Source organism: Apodemus sylvaticus, chromosome 10, assembly GCF_947179515.1.
Source record: "Apodemus sylvaticus chromosome 10, mApoSyl1.1, whole genome shotgun sequence".
Lineage (NCBI taxonomy): Eukaryota > Metazoa > Chordata > Mammalia > Rodentia > Muridae > Apodemus > Apodemus sylvaticus.
Window position 1 is genome coordinate 98,810,313 of NC_067481.1, and position 15,563 is coordinate 98,825,875.

Here is a 15,563-nt window from a genome sequence, read left to right on the forward strand (position 1 = left end):
CATTCTTTGAAAATTAATTTTGAATACTGAGGAGACTTAAATTTAAAACTACTTGCTTGCCTCTTTTGTGTGTGTTGGGGGCACCTGCAGCCTTGAACATACTGGGTGAGTACTCTACCATGGAACTAAACAATTTTTTAACTTTCTATTTTGAGACAAGGTCTCAGTAAGTTGCTCAAGCTGGTGCTGACCTGTGAGCCTCCTGTGTCTCCCTCCTGAGTAGCTAGGAGTATATGGTGCACTACAGGTTTGGTACTTGTCTCAAATGGTTGGTTTGTTATATTTATAAGATGAAAAAATTACTGTTTTAACCCAGCATAGTGGCACATGCCTCTAATCCCAGCACTCAGGAGGCAGAGGCAGGTGGATCTCTGGGAATTCAAAGCCAGTCTGATCTACAAAGTGAGTTCTAGGACAGCCAGGGCTGTTACACAGAGAAACCCTGTCTGAGACAAACAAACAGAAAGAGAAAGAAGGAAGAAAGGAAGGAGAGAAAGAGAGAGAGAGAGACAGAGAGAGAGAGAGAGAGAGAGAGAGAGAGAGAGAGAGAGAGAGAGAGAGAGAGGGAGGGGAAGAAAAGATTACTGATTTCAGGATCTAAATAACTGTCGATGCTGCAATTATCAAGTCTAATTTGTTGGTGATACTGTGTCCCCATCTGGGTCAGCCATGTCTTCACAGTGGCGCTAATGACCCGTGTCTCCTCTAGTTGCTGGAGGCTGGCACTACAGACACAGGTGTGTCCAACACACATATCGGGATAGCTATGGATGCAGCCATAGCACAGTTATAGATCAAGTCATGTCACCATGTCACCGTGTTACAAGGTTAGATGCTCCTGATAGAGGTCTGATCAGACTCAAGACTGTCAGAGCATGACTAACTCCTGCATGTCACTGTACTCTTTAATGCAGAAGCACAGAACACTGGCTGTCCTCTGTGATATCAGTGGCCCCCGACCCTAGTCCTCACTGGGGACTGTAGAACCTGGGCTCAAAGTCTTCCTCCTTATCTTTTATCTGTGGGGAACCTTTCCCTATAGATAATGGTGGACGAGGATGAAAGGGGCAGCTGCTGAGTCTCAGACTTCGTTGTTTTGGAGAAAAGTTTGTTCCCTATCATTCCAGAGGTTCCCCCCTTATCACGGTGTGTGTGTGTGTGTCTGTATGTGCGTTCGTGCACACACAATTTTGAGAATTGGTTCTTCTCCAAACCTTTATGTGGGCTGCAGAAACTGAACTTTGTCAGGTTGGTGTGGCAAGGCCATCTAATCTCCTGTGCTGATCTCATATCAGTACAAACTCATGTATTTAAATACAGGTAAAATATGCATGGCGAGGGTTCTTAGAATGGTTCATGGAACGGAGAGTCTCTGTGTTCAGGCTTCTGTCAATACATACAGATACAGTCACAGGTACCACCCAGAATGGAGCAGGGGTAAGGAGAGAATGCACAACCCCTCTCCGGCCACACCTGACTCATCAGCTCAGCTCCCCAGACTTCCTCAGTGCACACAACTTAGCAAAGGTTGGTAATAACACTTCAAGAGGAAACCACCCACAGATGTATTTCTATTAGGAGGGCAAACCCAATCAGGATTTATGGCCTCACAATTTAGACATTTGGAAAAGTTAGCACACATAAATTTTTATTTTTATTTATTTATTTATTCATTTATTTATTTTTTTTGAGACAGGGTTTCCCTGGACATCCTGAAACTCACTCTGTAGACCAGACTGGCCTTAAACTCACAGAGATCCACCTTTCTCTGTCTGCCAAGTGCTGGGATTAAAGGACACCACTACTGCCTGTCTGGTTTTTGTTGTTTTGATTTTTTTTTTGTTTTGTTTTAAGACAGGGTTTCATATGTAGCTCTGTATGTCCTGAAACTATATAGCCCAGGCTGCTTTGAAACTCACAGTTTCTGTCTTCTGAATGCTAGGATTAAAGGTGCATACCACTGTGCATATTTTTACTTTTCATGCATTTATTGTTGCCAAAGCATGCATGTCAAAAGTCAAAGGACAACTTACAGGTGTTGGCTCTCTGCCCACCACGTGGATCCTGAGGATTAAACTCAGGGCATCAGGGCGGTAGCAGGTACCCTTAGTCACTGACCCACACATAAAATCTAAAGAGAAACTTTATTTTTAACCATAATTATTCCTGGGATACGTCCACTAGCAAGAGACATTGAAACTGCCATCCTTGCCTTGGTCTACATCAGATTTCACAGTAATGCTTTCTCAGTAGCTGCCACAGCACAGGTCACACGGATGCATACGGAAACTATAGGAAGAGAGAACGCAGTCGTCACATCGTGTCTGATGTGCAGACATGCCAACTTCACCACTTGTTGCGTTTCTTTGTGTTCCTTCTGTGTGTGTGTGTGGGGGGGGGTGAAGCAACGGCCACGCCCGCCCCACCTTGGCCTGCCCCGCTGTGACCTGCCTGATCACTTGTTTGGTCTCAGTACTTAAGAGGATTTCTTTCCGCATCCTTTGACTTGGCTTACACTTCAGTAATCCAGTGCTATTTGTTGCTTCCCGATTTGGTCTCTGTGACAAGAGTGATTTAAAGAGAACATTGTAAATCATCAGAGCTGACCTTTAGAAAGCTCACCTAATCCGGAAAAGTGGCCATTGGCTGTGAGCACATGCTTCCTTGGTGTGATTGGAAACTCCAGAAGCACGCAGCTGCATCGACCTTTCCGGGGTGCCCATTCCTGCACCTCTGGAGCAGGCCCTAGTATGGAAGGTTTGCTTCTGGTTCCACTGTTGATGTTTGTTCAGCACAGCAGAGACCACATTCAGATGTGAGAGCATCACATCTGTTATCTAGTGGGGTTTCCACTTCCCTCTTTTTGTCCTAGTCCAGTTCAGGGACAAGGACACCCCACCCCCACAGGCCAGTATACAGGTGTAAATGACTATTGCTGGGCACACTGAGCTCTGAGGCCACTGAGTGCACAGCAGTAGTGGACACAAGGAAAAGAACCCAGGAGAGAGGTGCGGCAGTGTAACATCCAGAGGCTGCTTCCCTTCTAGGAGTAAATCCTACTTAGACTAATCCTGTGTCTACTGACCCTCCAACCACAGAGCAGGCTGAGAATCCTTTACCCGGAGTGAATGTGCCCTAGATGAGTGGCTTTTGGGGAGCCCAGTTGAGGGGGCCACCACGTACAATTGGTGCTCAGGACCCAGCTGCTGCAGAAGCCTTAACCCTAACCTTTCTGTTGGCCGGAAGAAAAGTAGGGGTACCTAGGAGCTTCCAGAAGCAGGGAGTGGGCAACAGGCTTGCTTCCTTAGTTACCCGATGCTGAGAAACAGAGTGGGGCCCCATGCCAAAAGCCATACCTGTCAGATGGTCTTGATGCTTCTGCGTCCAGCTGCGGGGTCTCAGCCATCTTTCTCTGCACTCTGGTCTGCTCGCATTCTTACCATCAAGCTCTCAGATGTGTGACCAAGGTAGAAAAATATGAGCTGTGCTGAGCAGGTGCTTCAGCCGCCTTGCTGGGTGTGTGGGAACTGGGCGCCAACACTCACATCTACCCCAGCCTCAGGTGGAGAGCAGAAACATGGCACGTAGAGTTTTGAAAAGACTCAGATAGGGCTGGAGTGGAGTTTGCCGCCAAGCACCTTGTAACCAGCACACACCTGTAAACTGCACAGAATTTCAGATGTGCAAGGTGGAGGCAGGGGGATCAGAAGATGAAGATGGGGTTTCTGGCAGATGGAGAGGCAGGTGGCGATTGGATCTCTGATTTGTGCATGTGAGACATAGGAGATGTGCACCAGTGCCACTGTGACACCAGCTTCCCGGAGGTGTAGTTACCTTTGTATGGTGTATTAATTCTTTCTAGTCCTGCACACCAGGTGCCTTGGCAGCTGGCAGGTACTTTGCTGACCTTGGCTTCTTTCCGACTCCTGACCTCTAGGCTGTCCTGCTTCTGGATAGATCCAACCTCCTGTAGCTGCCCATTCCAATGTGCTACTTCCAATTCTCTCTGGGCATACAAGCTCTTCCTTCATCAGGAAGGTTCAGTCCCTAGAACATATTCATATTGTCCTTGGAGAGCCGAAACCCCTCAGCATAGAGCTTCTGATGGAGGGATAACTGGTACCCTAAAAGATGTCCACACCCTAATACTTGGCAAAAGAGACCTTTGTGGGAATTGGGAAGATGGCTCAGTTGGTGAAGTGTTCACCAGAAGCATAAGGGCTGGAGTCAGATCTGCAGCTCAGGTAGGATCGGTACGACGGTGTGTGCTTGTAAGGCCAGCACTAGGACGCAGACACAGGGAGAATACTCTGGGAGCTTGGTGGCCAGTCAGTTGAGCTCTAGATTCGGTGAGAAACCCTGTCTCAAAAATTAAGATGGAGAGTGATAGAAGACACGTGCATCTGGCCTCCATGTGCAGTTTAGGGGAGAGGACCAAGGCCAGGACCAAGGCGAGACAGGACTTTATCCTGGCCGTGTCCCAGAGGAACACAACGTAGCCCCGTCATTAGATAAAGGAGAGCTGATCCAAGACCCTACAGTGGGGCGCATATGGCCCTGCAGACACCTGGGCTGTGAACCTCTGGTTACAGAGCTTTCATAGATTGCAGTAGCTTGTTAAAGAGCCCTTGGGGATAAACACAAAGGAACTATCAAGGATTTTAAAAAAATGGCAAGACCTAGCCCTGGGTTACTCTGTCCAGTGAAGCAGGAACCTGAGGATCCCTTGAGCTTCTTGCTCCCCCAGGAAGAATTTCCATCACCCAGTACTTCCTACCCAGAGCCTCTAGCATCTCAGTGACATTGGAGGTGAGGGGTCCTTAGCCACAGAGCAGAGCAGCTGTCTTGAGAGTCCATGTTGAACATGTCAGTGTCTGGAATTTAGCTTCTGGTCTCAAGGTGACATCAACACCCCTAGACCAGAGACAAGAGTAATGCAGCCAGCCCTGCCTCCAATTCCTATTATCCATCCCTGGTAGTGAGGGCATGATGGGCAAAGGACACAAGGTTTTATAACCATGCATAAACATGGTATCAGACTTTGTTTTTACAGCAAGAGGCACCGTGTCTGTTGCTGTCAGCACGTGCCATCAGCCTGCCCAGGCCCCAGTGAGATAGCCACACAGGCAGCTCTATTGTTCTGTGCTCTCAGGTGAAGGGGACACATGTGCCCTGGGGAGGTCATAACTGCCTGAACCTTTAAAACTGGCAGAGTACGGCAGGCTGGCATTGCCTGGGCAGCGACCCGGAGAGCTAGCAGGTCTGCAATTCCACGCTACTTTTTGGTTTTTTCCCTTTATACATTTTGTAAAAAGAATTTTTCTTTAAAAGCAAAAGGAGAAATTAGTATCAGGATACTGCAGGTTTTGGCAGAATTCTTGTTGTCTCTACAGACATCTTGGTGTCAGGACTTGAGTGAACTTGCCTTGTCCATCCACAGCTCCAGAGCAGACTCGGCTCACCACACCCACAGAGCAGGTCCATTCCGCTGCTGCACCATCTCAGACTGGCTTTCACGTGAGTATAGGGCTCGCGCTGGTTCAGCACAAGCTGGGCTTCAGAGTCTTTGATGGGGATGGCAGGGTCACTGCTTCTTTGTCCTGACCATCTAATCTCACAGGATGAGGCGCACAGGGCTGATGGGAACAATGCTCACCCTGGCCAACCTGCTGCAGCTGGCCGGGACTCTGAGAATTGCAGCCTTCAACATCCGGACTTTTGGGGAGACTAAGATGTCCAATGACACCCTCTCTAGCTACATCGTGAAAGTAAGTTCATGGTGGTTGAAGCCTGAGGGCAGACATGCTGTCAGGGGACGTAGGGACCACGGTGAACCTGAGGCCTCACCATACCTGGGTGGATTTCAGGGTTGTCAGCCCAGATCACTGTCCACACTGTCTGGGGCTGCAGGTATCTGACAGGAGGGTAGGCTGCAGGGAGGGTGTACCGTAAGGAAAGGCAGCAGCTGTAGCTCTGAGGTCCCGAGCTGCTGCCCAGCCCTGCCCGCCCGGCTTGTCCTGCTCAGCTGTTGTGGTCCTACCCCAGATCCTGAATCGCTATGACATCGCTGTTGTCCAAGAGGTCAGAGACACACACCTGGTTGCTGTTGGAAAGCTACTGGATGAACTCAATCGGTGGGTGACAATTCTAGAGTCCTAGAGTAATGACAACCATTTATAGTCTCTCTCCCTGTGTGTTCCACTGTTGGAGCCTTGCTATCGGGTGCCAGGAGGTTCCCTCTGTGGTAAAAAGTACCTTTGGCTTCCTTCATTCAGGGACACACCTGACACCTATCGCTTTGTAGTCAGTGAGCCTCTGGGCCGCAAGAGCTACAAGGAACAGTACCTCTTTGTGTACAGGTAAAGCCCTATGCTGTCAAAGCCCGAGAATACAAGCACAGGGGTGTACAGACCCCAAACCTGTGCCACAGAGGCTGAGTGGTTTGGAGAGCCCAGGTGACCCTTTCACTTGGGAGGCCCTTACAGAGTAGGGGTAGCAGTGTGTATCTCAGGGCTCCAGGACAGAGTTCTGGCTGGGTGGGCGTCATCCTCTCACAGGCCTAGGGTCACCACTTGCCTGGTCTCTCTTTAGGCCCAACCAGGTGTCTGTTCTGGACAGCTATCATTATGATGATGGCTGTGAGCCCTGTGGAAATGACACCTTCAGCAGAGAGCCCGTCATTGTCAAGTTCTTCTCCCCATACACTGGTGAGTGCTGCTGTGTTTCACATCCAGCCCTACCCAGGCCAAGCCCCTCACAACTCAAGTCCAGACCTCTGGAAGCCTATGACAGGGCTCTTCCTTCCCCCAAGGAGCTCCCAGTGCTCTGAATTTATATTCAATTACAAGGACTGTATCTATCCTGCGGGAGACTGTCCCATATCTTCATCTCTGCTCCACAGCTAAAGCCACCACATGAGGGCCCCAGTGTATCCTCAGACCTGCCCCAATCCAATCTGGTCTCTGGACACTGACAATAGGATTAATGCTTCTCCACAGAGGTACGAGAGTTTGCGATTGTGCCCTTGCACGCAGCCCCAACAGAAGCTGTGAAAGAGATTGATGCCCTCTACGATGTTTACCTAGATGTCCGGCAAAAGTGGGGCCTGGAGGTGAGGCCATCCCAGGGACAGGGGGTTCTATTGACCCTGTTTGTCCCTGGACCAATAGGCATGTCTCCTGGCAGGACATCATGTTCATGGGAGATTTCAATGCTGGCTGCAGCTACGTCACTTCCTCCCAGTGGTCTTCCATTCGCCTTCGGACAAGCCCCACCTTCCAGTGGTTGATCCCTGATAGTGCAGACACCACAGTCACATCCACACACTGTGCTTATGACAGGTAAGCAGCTCCAAAGCCAAGCCAAGCCTCTGCTAGCCTGCTCCTTCCCAAGAGGCAGGAGCTCTGGTTCTCATGGCTTGGCCCCTAGCGCTCTTGTCAGAGTGGCTACCAGCGGGTGGGCTCCCACTGGGCCCTACACGCCAGCTCCTGCTAGTGCAGGGCCTTCTCCTGGTGCTCCTGGGTGTAGTGCATTTGGAGCCTGGGGCCAGCAAACCTTAGCCAAGGACTTACGTGGGAAAGAGGATGAGGGACCGTGTCCTTTGCTGTCCTACAGGATTGTGGTTGCTGGAGCTCTGCTGCAGGCTGCTGTAGTTCCCAGCTCGGCTGTTCCCTTTGATTTCCAAGCAGAGTACAGACTTTCCAACCAGCTGGTATGTGTCCTCCCTTCGTGCGGTCTAGCTTAGCCTGATGCCAAGCAGGAGCTGACTTCCTGATTCCCGACATTACTACCATTTTCACACTAGATGTGGGTGGAGTAGTTCAGGCCAGGAGCAGAAGGCTTTCTACCCACTCACCCTCTGTGGAACGGAGGACCTCACTCTGACCCCATGTCCTCTGCATCTCCCTGCCTCTGTAGGCTGAAGCCATCAGCGACCATTACCCAGTGGAGGTGTCACTCAGAAAAACATGATGTCACTGAGTGGTTCAGCCATACTGCTTCCAGTGAGGAAGACTCCACCCCAACTCTATACGGTACTGCAGCGCTCCACCATCTCAGAACAGAGACAATGTCTGCCAAGTGGACTAAGAAACGCTGTTTAATTGAGTTAAATAAAGCTGAGCTCAAGCAGCTGGTGTTACTGAGTACTGAGTGAGTCCTTCCTCCCCAGGCAGGTCCATCTATCACCCGAGGGACACTAGATCCAGTGTCCTGGCTGTCAGTGTTTCTCCAGGGCCTTGACCAGAAGGTCGTTCAGGCGGCCGACCATGGCCCGGGGGTCATCGACGAGTCCTGCTGCTATCATGGCGTTCTCATAGATCTGAAATGTAAGGATGGCATAGTGAGGCCATGACCCTCAGCAAGAGAGCAGCTTTGTAGCCCCAAGGCAGAAATGGATGTCAGACCCAGGCAGTCCTCACCTGCTCCACTAGCAGCCGGGCCAGCTCCGGCTCGCTCTCCCTCAGCTGGCTGAGCTTCTTTATAAGTGTGTGCCTGCGTCAGGGAACCAACAGAAATGTCAGCTCAGGCTGAGTGTCACCGACCTGGGGCTTCTGCTGTTACACGGGGATCATAGAACATTCAAAAAACTGCAATGTATCTGTCGAGCATGAAAAAATATCCTGATGCTTTAAGTCACCTAGAAACTCAACAATCACTGGAAGAGTGTCAATATCAAAAAATGCAGATAGGGTGCTGAGGAGCAAAATCAATTCACACTAATAGCGGTGACTTCATAAATTAAGCCCCATGTTTTTATGAAATCTAAATATATAGAAAAATAAGCTCAAAAAACCACTGAAGGGGCATTCTTGGGAGGCAGAGATGCTGACTCCTCAGACCGTTCCTACAGACCTAAGTACTCAGATTTCACGGCTAAGAATGGGAGCATTTCACGAGCAAGGAAATGGGTCGGCATACACAGTGAGGATGTGTGCCGCTGGCCAGCCAAAACCAATTCATTTTTGTCTAAGAAATGAATTCCAACACAATTCCAGAAACAGCGATCTTAAGTTATGAAGCAGATGTTTGCTTTCACACAGTACACAGATCTAGAAGATGGAAGGACAAGCCTGAGCCTACACTAGTTTCCGTCACGGGAAACCCTCTAGTGTAACCCTACAGGAAACACAAACCTACGGATTACATTTCCACTTATGAGCTGGAGAGATGGCTCAGCCGTTAGAGCACCGGGGTAGTGGCGCACGCCTGTAATCCCAGCACTTGGGAGGCAGAGGCAGGTGGATTTCTGAGTTCAAGGCCAGCCTGGTCTACAGAGTGAGTTCCAGGACAGCCAGGGCAATACAGAGAAACCCTGTCTGGGGGCGGGGGTGGGGTGGGGTGGGGGAAGCACTGACTGCTCTTCCAGAGGTCCTGAGTTCAAATCCCAGCAACCACATGGTGGCTCACAACCATCTGTAATGGGATCTGATGCCCTCTTCTGGTGTAGCTAAAGACATAGACAGTGTACGCATATAAATAAAATAAATCTTTAAAAATGTTTTTTTCTTCACTTATGCGATAACAGAAAGACATCTGACAAGCAATGACAGGGACAGAGAAATTACAAATCTTTACACAGCCACAGGAGGGCTCGACCACGAGCAAGCCTCACAAGCACCACAGGACACCCTCCCGTGCTCCTCCCTCACAGCGGAACCTGCGCAGTGGGGAAAAGGATGCTCTTAAATGCTCTCCCATGGCTGTGTGGGATGGGCCACGGTACTGTGAACTCGAGGCTGTATGGCTCACCGCCCTAGCTGCCCATTACACATTACCTGAAAGCTTTGCCATCAATGGCTGTTTTGAATTCTGAGCAATTCTACCAAATCTAAAACCAGATCGAATCAGAGTCCTCTGGCACTTTGGTGGCTCATAAACCAGTTTTGTGCCAGAGCTAGCGAGCTGACGTCTTAAATCACCCACTCTGGAGTCAGAGCATCGTGCTGGCCAGTGCGGCAGTGGGAGCTCAGCTTACTGCTGCTAGCACAAGCTAATGAGACCTCTCAACCCAGTCATAGTGTCTATGATCTGACTCAGAAAACAGGAGAAGTACCTTTATACAGTTTCTAATAAAAACTTATGCTTATAATGTGAAAAAAATGATGTGCTATATCAAAATCTCAAGTACACATAAGTCAAAGAGGAAATCAGGGGCAGGAGACTTTAGTAGCTAATAGCACATACTCTTAGAGAAGACTTAGGCTCAGTTCACAAGCCCCGTAACAGGCAGCTCATAACAACATAACTCCAACAGTATCCAACACCTCTGGCATCTGTGAACACCTGCATCCATGTCTACATACACTTATATTAAAATAATACAATATATCTTCAGAAATGAAAATAAATCAGGCGAGGTACTACTGGCGGTGAGTGATGAAGCTATAGATCTGGTTTTCTAACATTTTTAGCAATTCTATAACTTCATTAAAAACAACTATTGTTAAGGTGATGGAGCACATCTTTAATCCCAGCACTCAGGATTATATACTCTTTGAGTTCGAGGCCTGCCTAGTCTACAAAGAGAGTTCCAGGATAGCCAGGGCTACACAGAGAAACCCTGTCTCAAAAAGTGAAACAAACAAACAAACAAAAAAACAAAATAAAACTATTGCTATATGCAAAATTAATTTAGTCCTTACCCTTATACATTTCAACAGTTAAAAAAGAAAATTTAAAACACCCAATAAAGATATCAAATAACTAAAAATTGTGACATAGGCCTCTAACGCCAGCACTCAGGAAATCTGAAGCAGAAGGACTTTTGAGTTTCAGGATCAGTCTAGCCTACAACCAGAAACACTGTCTAAAAGCAACAAAACCAAAAAACCTCCGAACCTCATAAGTATGTCAGCATCTATGGTTTTGTCAGGCTTAACCTAAATATTTATATAGAAGGAAAGACCCAAGAATAGCCAGGACCTCACAGAGGAAAACTCTATGCGCCTCAGACTCACTGTTGCCAAGGAGATTCAAGGAGGATGAGGTCATTCCAGCAGACAGGATGGACAAAGAACATGGAAGGAACAGGGCTAGTGAGGCCAAACTCCCTGGGCATTCTTACAGAATGAGATGAAATCAGACCAGCCTAAAACAAAATTAACCTAAATCCTAACCGATAGAGCCTTTTAAGAAAGAAGAGATTCCACAGAAACCATAAAGCAGCTAAGGTTTCTAAATTTGATTATAATAAAATTAAGATCTTCATCTCATCAAAAGATACCTTAAAACAATAGACATCTGAAACCGACCATATCTATATTTACAAAGGCTAAGCATGGTGGTACACACCTTTAATTCCAGCACGAAGGAGAGGCAGAGGCAGAGGCAGAGGGATCTCTGTGAACTAGAAGCCAGCCTGATCTACACAGCAGGCTCCAGGCTAGTCAAGACTACATAGTCTCAAATAAACCAACTACAAATGAACACTAAATATAAGGTGTCACCACATCACGACCTGGACTTGTGCAGGAACAGGCTGAGGCAGCTCACACTGCTGCCCACCGAGGACTGCACAGTTTAGAGAAGCCTTCATGTGTTCAGAGCTCCCCGTTCCTAACAGCTCCACGTGGCAGGCTTATCAGCCTTATCAAATGTACCAACCCTGTCCTACGGCGCTCCATACAGTGAACTGCTGAAAACTGTCTGCACTCCACCACGTGTACCAGGATCTATCTGCTCCTAAAGTTAAAACGGCTTTCAGGATAGAGATGGCAAATCACCAACAGCCCAAGTGAGAGAATATCAGGTTTGTGGTTTAACTCAAGGAAATGGAACTCTAGTGGGGAACGGAAGACAAACTACATCAGCAATGTTCCATTTACACTTTCGAGGACCTTTTAACTTCTGCTTAATCCCAAGGGCTGTGTAGAACATCCTTACGTGGATGGCACAGAAGCTCTCCATCCAGACTCAGATGCTCTCCAGACATAAGATCCTATGCTCACACCTGTAGGAGCCCCTGGCAGGTGTGTACTGGAGCCCAGGCCTACCTGGGGTTGATCTCCAGGGTGGGCTGCAGCAGTTGAGCACGTTCCTCCTGGGTCTTGGCCAGCTGCTGCATGCGCAAGAAATGCCGAGCAGCCCCCATCTCCAGCACCGTCACCATGGCAGGGTGGGTATCCAGGCGGAAAGTCACCTGCAAGCAAGGGACAGGGTGAGGAAGGACCCAGTAGCCAGGGGCCAGAGGGACGGGTCTGAAGCACGGGGACGTTATGTAGGCCACCAGGTAGAAGGCAGGTTGGCCCTGTGGTGGTGCTGCCCTGGATCTACTGCTCCAGTTAATTTGTCTCCAGTCAGTGAGGACAAAGATCACAGCAAGATGTCCATGGGTACAGACTTAGGCTCAGAGCTGAGGAGACCGTCCTGTGTGGAACGGTGAAGCCTGAACTGCTCACGTGAGGTCTCTTCGTGACAGAAAGCACATACAAGACCCCTTTGTTAGTGGGGAACAAAGGAGGATTTGCAGAGGGGCACCTGCCCTGAGGCAGGGCCTAGACCAGCACTGAGACAGCAGCCAGTGGGCTTGAGACAAAGCTTTGATGGTGAGATGCTAGGCCTGTGGCCTTGGGAATGTGGCAGGAGTCCTCACCCTGGCTTCAGGGCCTTCCTATGGAGCCACACTAGGCCAGCCACTCACAGCTACAGCCAGGCTCTGGAAAGACAGGACATCACACGGGAGGGAAGCCTTACCTTCACATTGGTGACACGGGACCCCAGTGCGTTTCTCATCCACGCCATTAGCTCTTCTGTCTCCTTCTCAGAGAGGCGCTCACCAGCTGTACAAGAGGAGTGGATGAACCCAGGGCCACTAACACTGTTCCTTCTGCTTTGGAGCCTCCACTTAGCATATTCCCAGGCTATCTCTAGCTATACCACCTCACCAGGAACTAGGGATAGAGGTTCTTGGAATATAAATACTCTTCCCCCACATAGAAAACACTGAAAATAGCTGTGGTTGCTCCTGGCCTCTGTACATATTTTAGGACTTTAAAAATAAAAATCTGAAGCCAGGCAGTGGTGGCGCATTCCTTTAATCCCAGCATTTGGGAGGCAGAGGCAGGCAGATTTCTGAGTTCAAGGCCAGCCTGGTGAGTTTCAGGACTACACAGTCAGGGCTACACAGAGAAACCCTGTCTTGAAAAAACAAATGAAAACAAACAAAAACAAAACCAAACAAAAAACTCTGAGCCCAACCAAAGTTGCACACCTCAGAATGGTGAGGCAGGAGGATCAAGGCCAGCCTGAGCTACAAAATGAAAAAACAATCTTTAAAAAAAAAAAGGCGGGGTAGGGGGCGGGTGGATGGAGAGTCGTAGCAGCAGTCCCTCCCAGCTCTCTGTAAGTCTGGTCACCGCAAGAGCCTCCACAGGAGGGGCAGGAACAACTCCTGAGCCCTGGACATTTCCACTGCTGCCTGCGACTTTCCCAAGCAGCTTCCCGCACAGGCTGGTGAACCAGAGCCCAAGTGAGGAATGCTATGCACTCATGGGCAGGTCAAGAAAGTCCAGTGGGACACCTGAAAGTCTCCTGCCCAACAATCGCATGGGACCATGCCCCCCAGAGAGATATGGGAGTCAACCTGGAGATGTGTCCTCAAACTTTTCTTCCTTGTAGTGATCAACGACGATGTCGGTCTCTACAGACATCAGTTGCTTCTTGTCAAACTCCCTGAGGTGCAGCAGAGTGAGCTCATCGAACTGCTCGTAGCAGAAGAGCACCTGCAGCAGGCAGGCCCGTCAACCACAGCCATAGCCGCAGCCGCAGCCGCAGCCAGAGGGCACTGCTGTGGGTGCTGGGCTCCAGGGCCTAGGCAACAGTTCACAGAGCCGCCTAAGACAGGCTCTGGCTGTCCTGTCACATGCACACATTAGTCATGAATAAATCCACAGGCCACCTAGTGGGAATGACAGTCACATCACAGATGAGGCAGTGCCGCACACCGCATAGCCTCCAGGGCCCCAAACACAGTCATTTTCTCTCTCGCACCTAGACCCTGCAAGATACATTCTTGACCCAGCAGCAAGCCGGAGCCCACCTACCTCAGTGTGTTTCTGCTTCATGGCTTCGTAATAGGGTGAATGTTCAGCCAGGTGACGGTTAGGGGCACATAGGTAATAGATGTTGCGTGTGCCAGCCTGCATCCGGCTGGCATAGTCTGATAAGCTGGTCAGCTGCCCAGCAGGCAGGGCTGAGGACTCATACCGGAGCAGCTTTGCAATATCCTCCTGCAGACATGAGGGCAAGTCACCGCTTACTCCAGAGCCAAGACCTGAGTGTGATTCCTAACTCAGACTCTTGGCGAAGCCTGCAGCTTTCTGGCTCCCCAGCCTGGTCCCCAAACGCTATGGTAAACTCAGAGTTTCACATGGGCCTATGAACCCTACTGTATATAGGACCATGAGAAAACTGTTGAACCTAGGTGGCCTAGGGCGTCCTGAAGTGCTGGGTAAACCTCCTCAGGGTATCCAGTCCTCACTTACAGCAGAGCCTCCTTAGGGGCTCCGTATCTTCTCTCTGTCCTGAGTGACAACTGAACACTCCTCAGAGACAGGAGTGCTCATTACCAGTCTGGCTTCTGGAGCATGTGGCAAAGAGAAGGGCCTCAAGGAGACAGGACACAATACGAGCCATGCAGCCCACATGGCCGTGAAGAACAAAGAACAGAGGTGGGTCCCTGGAGTAGCCAGCGTGGCTGCTGCTGCTGCATTATCTAAGACATTGTCACCACTGACCATCCTGGCTCAGGACCTTGAGGAAAGGATGGGAAGAATATATAGGGACAGATCCAAATGAACACTACTGTGCCTTGGATTCCCCATAGACAGAAACAAAAGATTTTCAGAACCTGCCAAGGACTGGCATGGCCACACCCACATCATAAGTGCATCTGGCTCTCACCATGCACAACACACCTAGTCAAAGAATGTATTCCAAGCACTTGGAAAAGGCCCTGGCTGGCTCAGCAAATGCTAGCAGATGCTGTTAACTAAAAGTGAGATCAAGGGCTGGCAAAAAGGCTCAGTGTTACAGGAGCTTGCTGCACAATCTTCATGAGGGCTGGAATTTAGATCCTAGCACTCACATAGCAGTTGGGTGTCTCACACACCTCTACCCTAACTCCAAGCAGGGGCATTCTGGCTTCCAACCAAGCTGAGAAATATAAGTTCCAAGTTTAGGAGTTGTGGTGCCTTCCAGGGCAATGGAGAGTGCCAGAAGGACCCCGGCACACCCCTGCCCTCACAGCCACACACAGAAGTAGACACAGATGACTAAATCTTGAATAGTGAGGTCAACAAGAGTGAATGTGTCACATACTGATCATAAATGTTCCCAAGAGCTCATGAGCTTGGTGCCCAAAGCAGCAGTCTTCACAGATGAAGCCTTGAGAAGCGATTGGATCACATGACTGACAAACTCATGAGCTCATGGCTAAATGGGCTAACGGGAAGTGACAGACATTAGGACTGGGGTCTAGGTGTGGAATCACTGGGGTGTGTCCTTTAAGGGTGTGTTTGTCCATAGCCCCTTCCCTCTTTCTTGCTTCCTGTCACCACATGTTC

The 15,563-nt window shown here is 49.4% G+C and overlaps 1 protein-coding gene and 1 long non-coding RNA gene across 3 annotated transcripts in view; both read right to left on the reverse strand.

Moving 5' to 3' along the window:
- Positions 1 to 2,125: 2,125 nt before the first annotated feature.
- Positions 2,126 to 8,003, reverse strand: LOC127693741 (uncharacterized). 2 transcript variants are annotated; one of them, XR_007979744.1, is made up of 3 exons: positions 7,572 to 8,003; positions 3,357 to 7,291; positions 2,126 to 2,558 (listed from the first exon to the last, which is right to left on the reverse strand). It is a non-coding gene; the product is annotated as an uncharacterized LOC127693741 (long non-coding RNA). The 2 variants fall into 2 exon arrangements; XR_007979745.1 differs by having other exon boundaries at positions 2,126 to 7,291.
- A 77-nt stretch (positions 8,004 to 8,080) lies between these two features.
- Trap1 (TNF receptor associated protein 1) overlaps positions 8,081 to 15,563 on the reverse strand; it is a 35,288-nt gene continuing 27,805 nt past the window's right edge. The window contains exons 13-18 of the mRNA XM_052194838.1: positions 14,043 to 14,228; positions 13,583 to 13,721; positions 12,694 to 12,779; positions 11,994 to 12,139; positions 8,421 to 8,493; positions 8,081 to 8,320 (exon numbers count right to left, since the gene is read on the reverse strand). Coding sequence (XP_052050798.1) covers positions 8,219 to 8,320; positions 8,421 to 8,493; positions 11,994 to 12,139; positions 12,694 to 12,779; positions 13,583 to 13,721; positions 14,043 to 14,228 — 732 coding nt within the window. The 3' untranslated portion in view covers positions 8,081 to 8,218. The remainder of the gene's footprint in view (positions 8,321 to 8,420; positions 8,494 to 11,993; positions 12,140 to 12,693; positions 12,780 to 13,582; positions 13,722 to 14,042; positions 14,229 to 15,563) is intronic.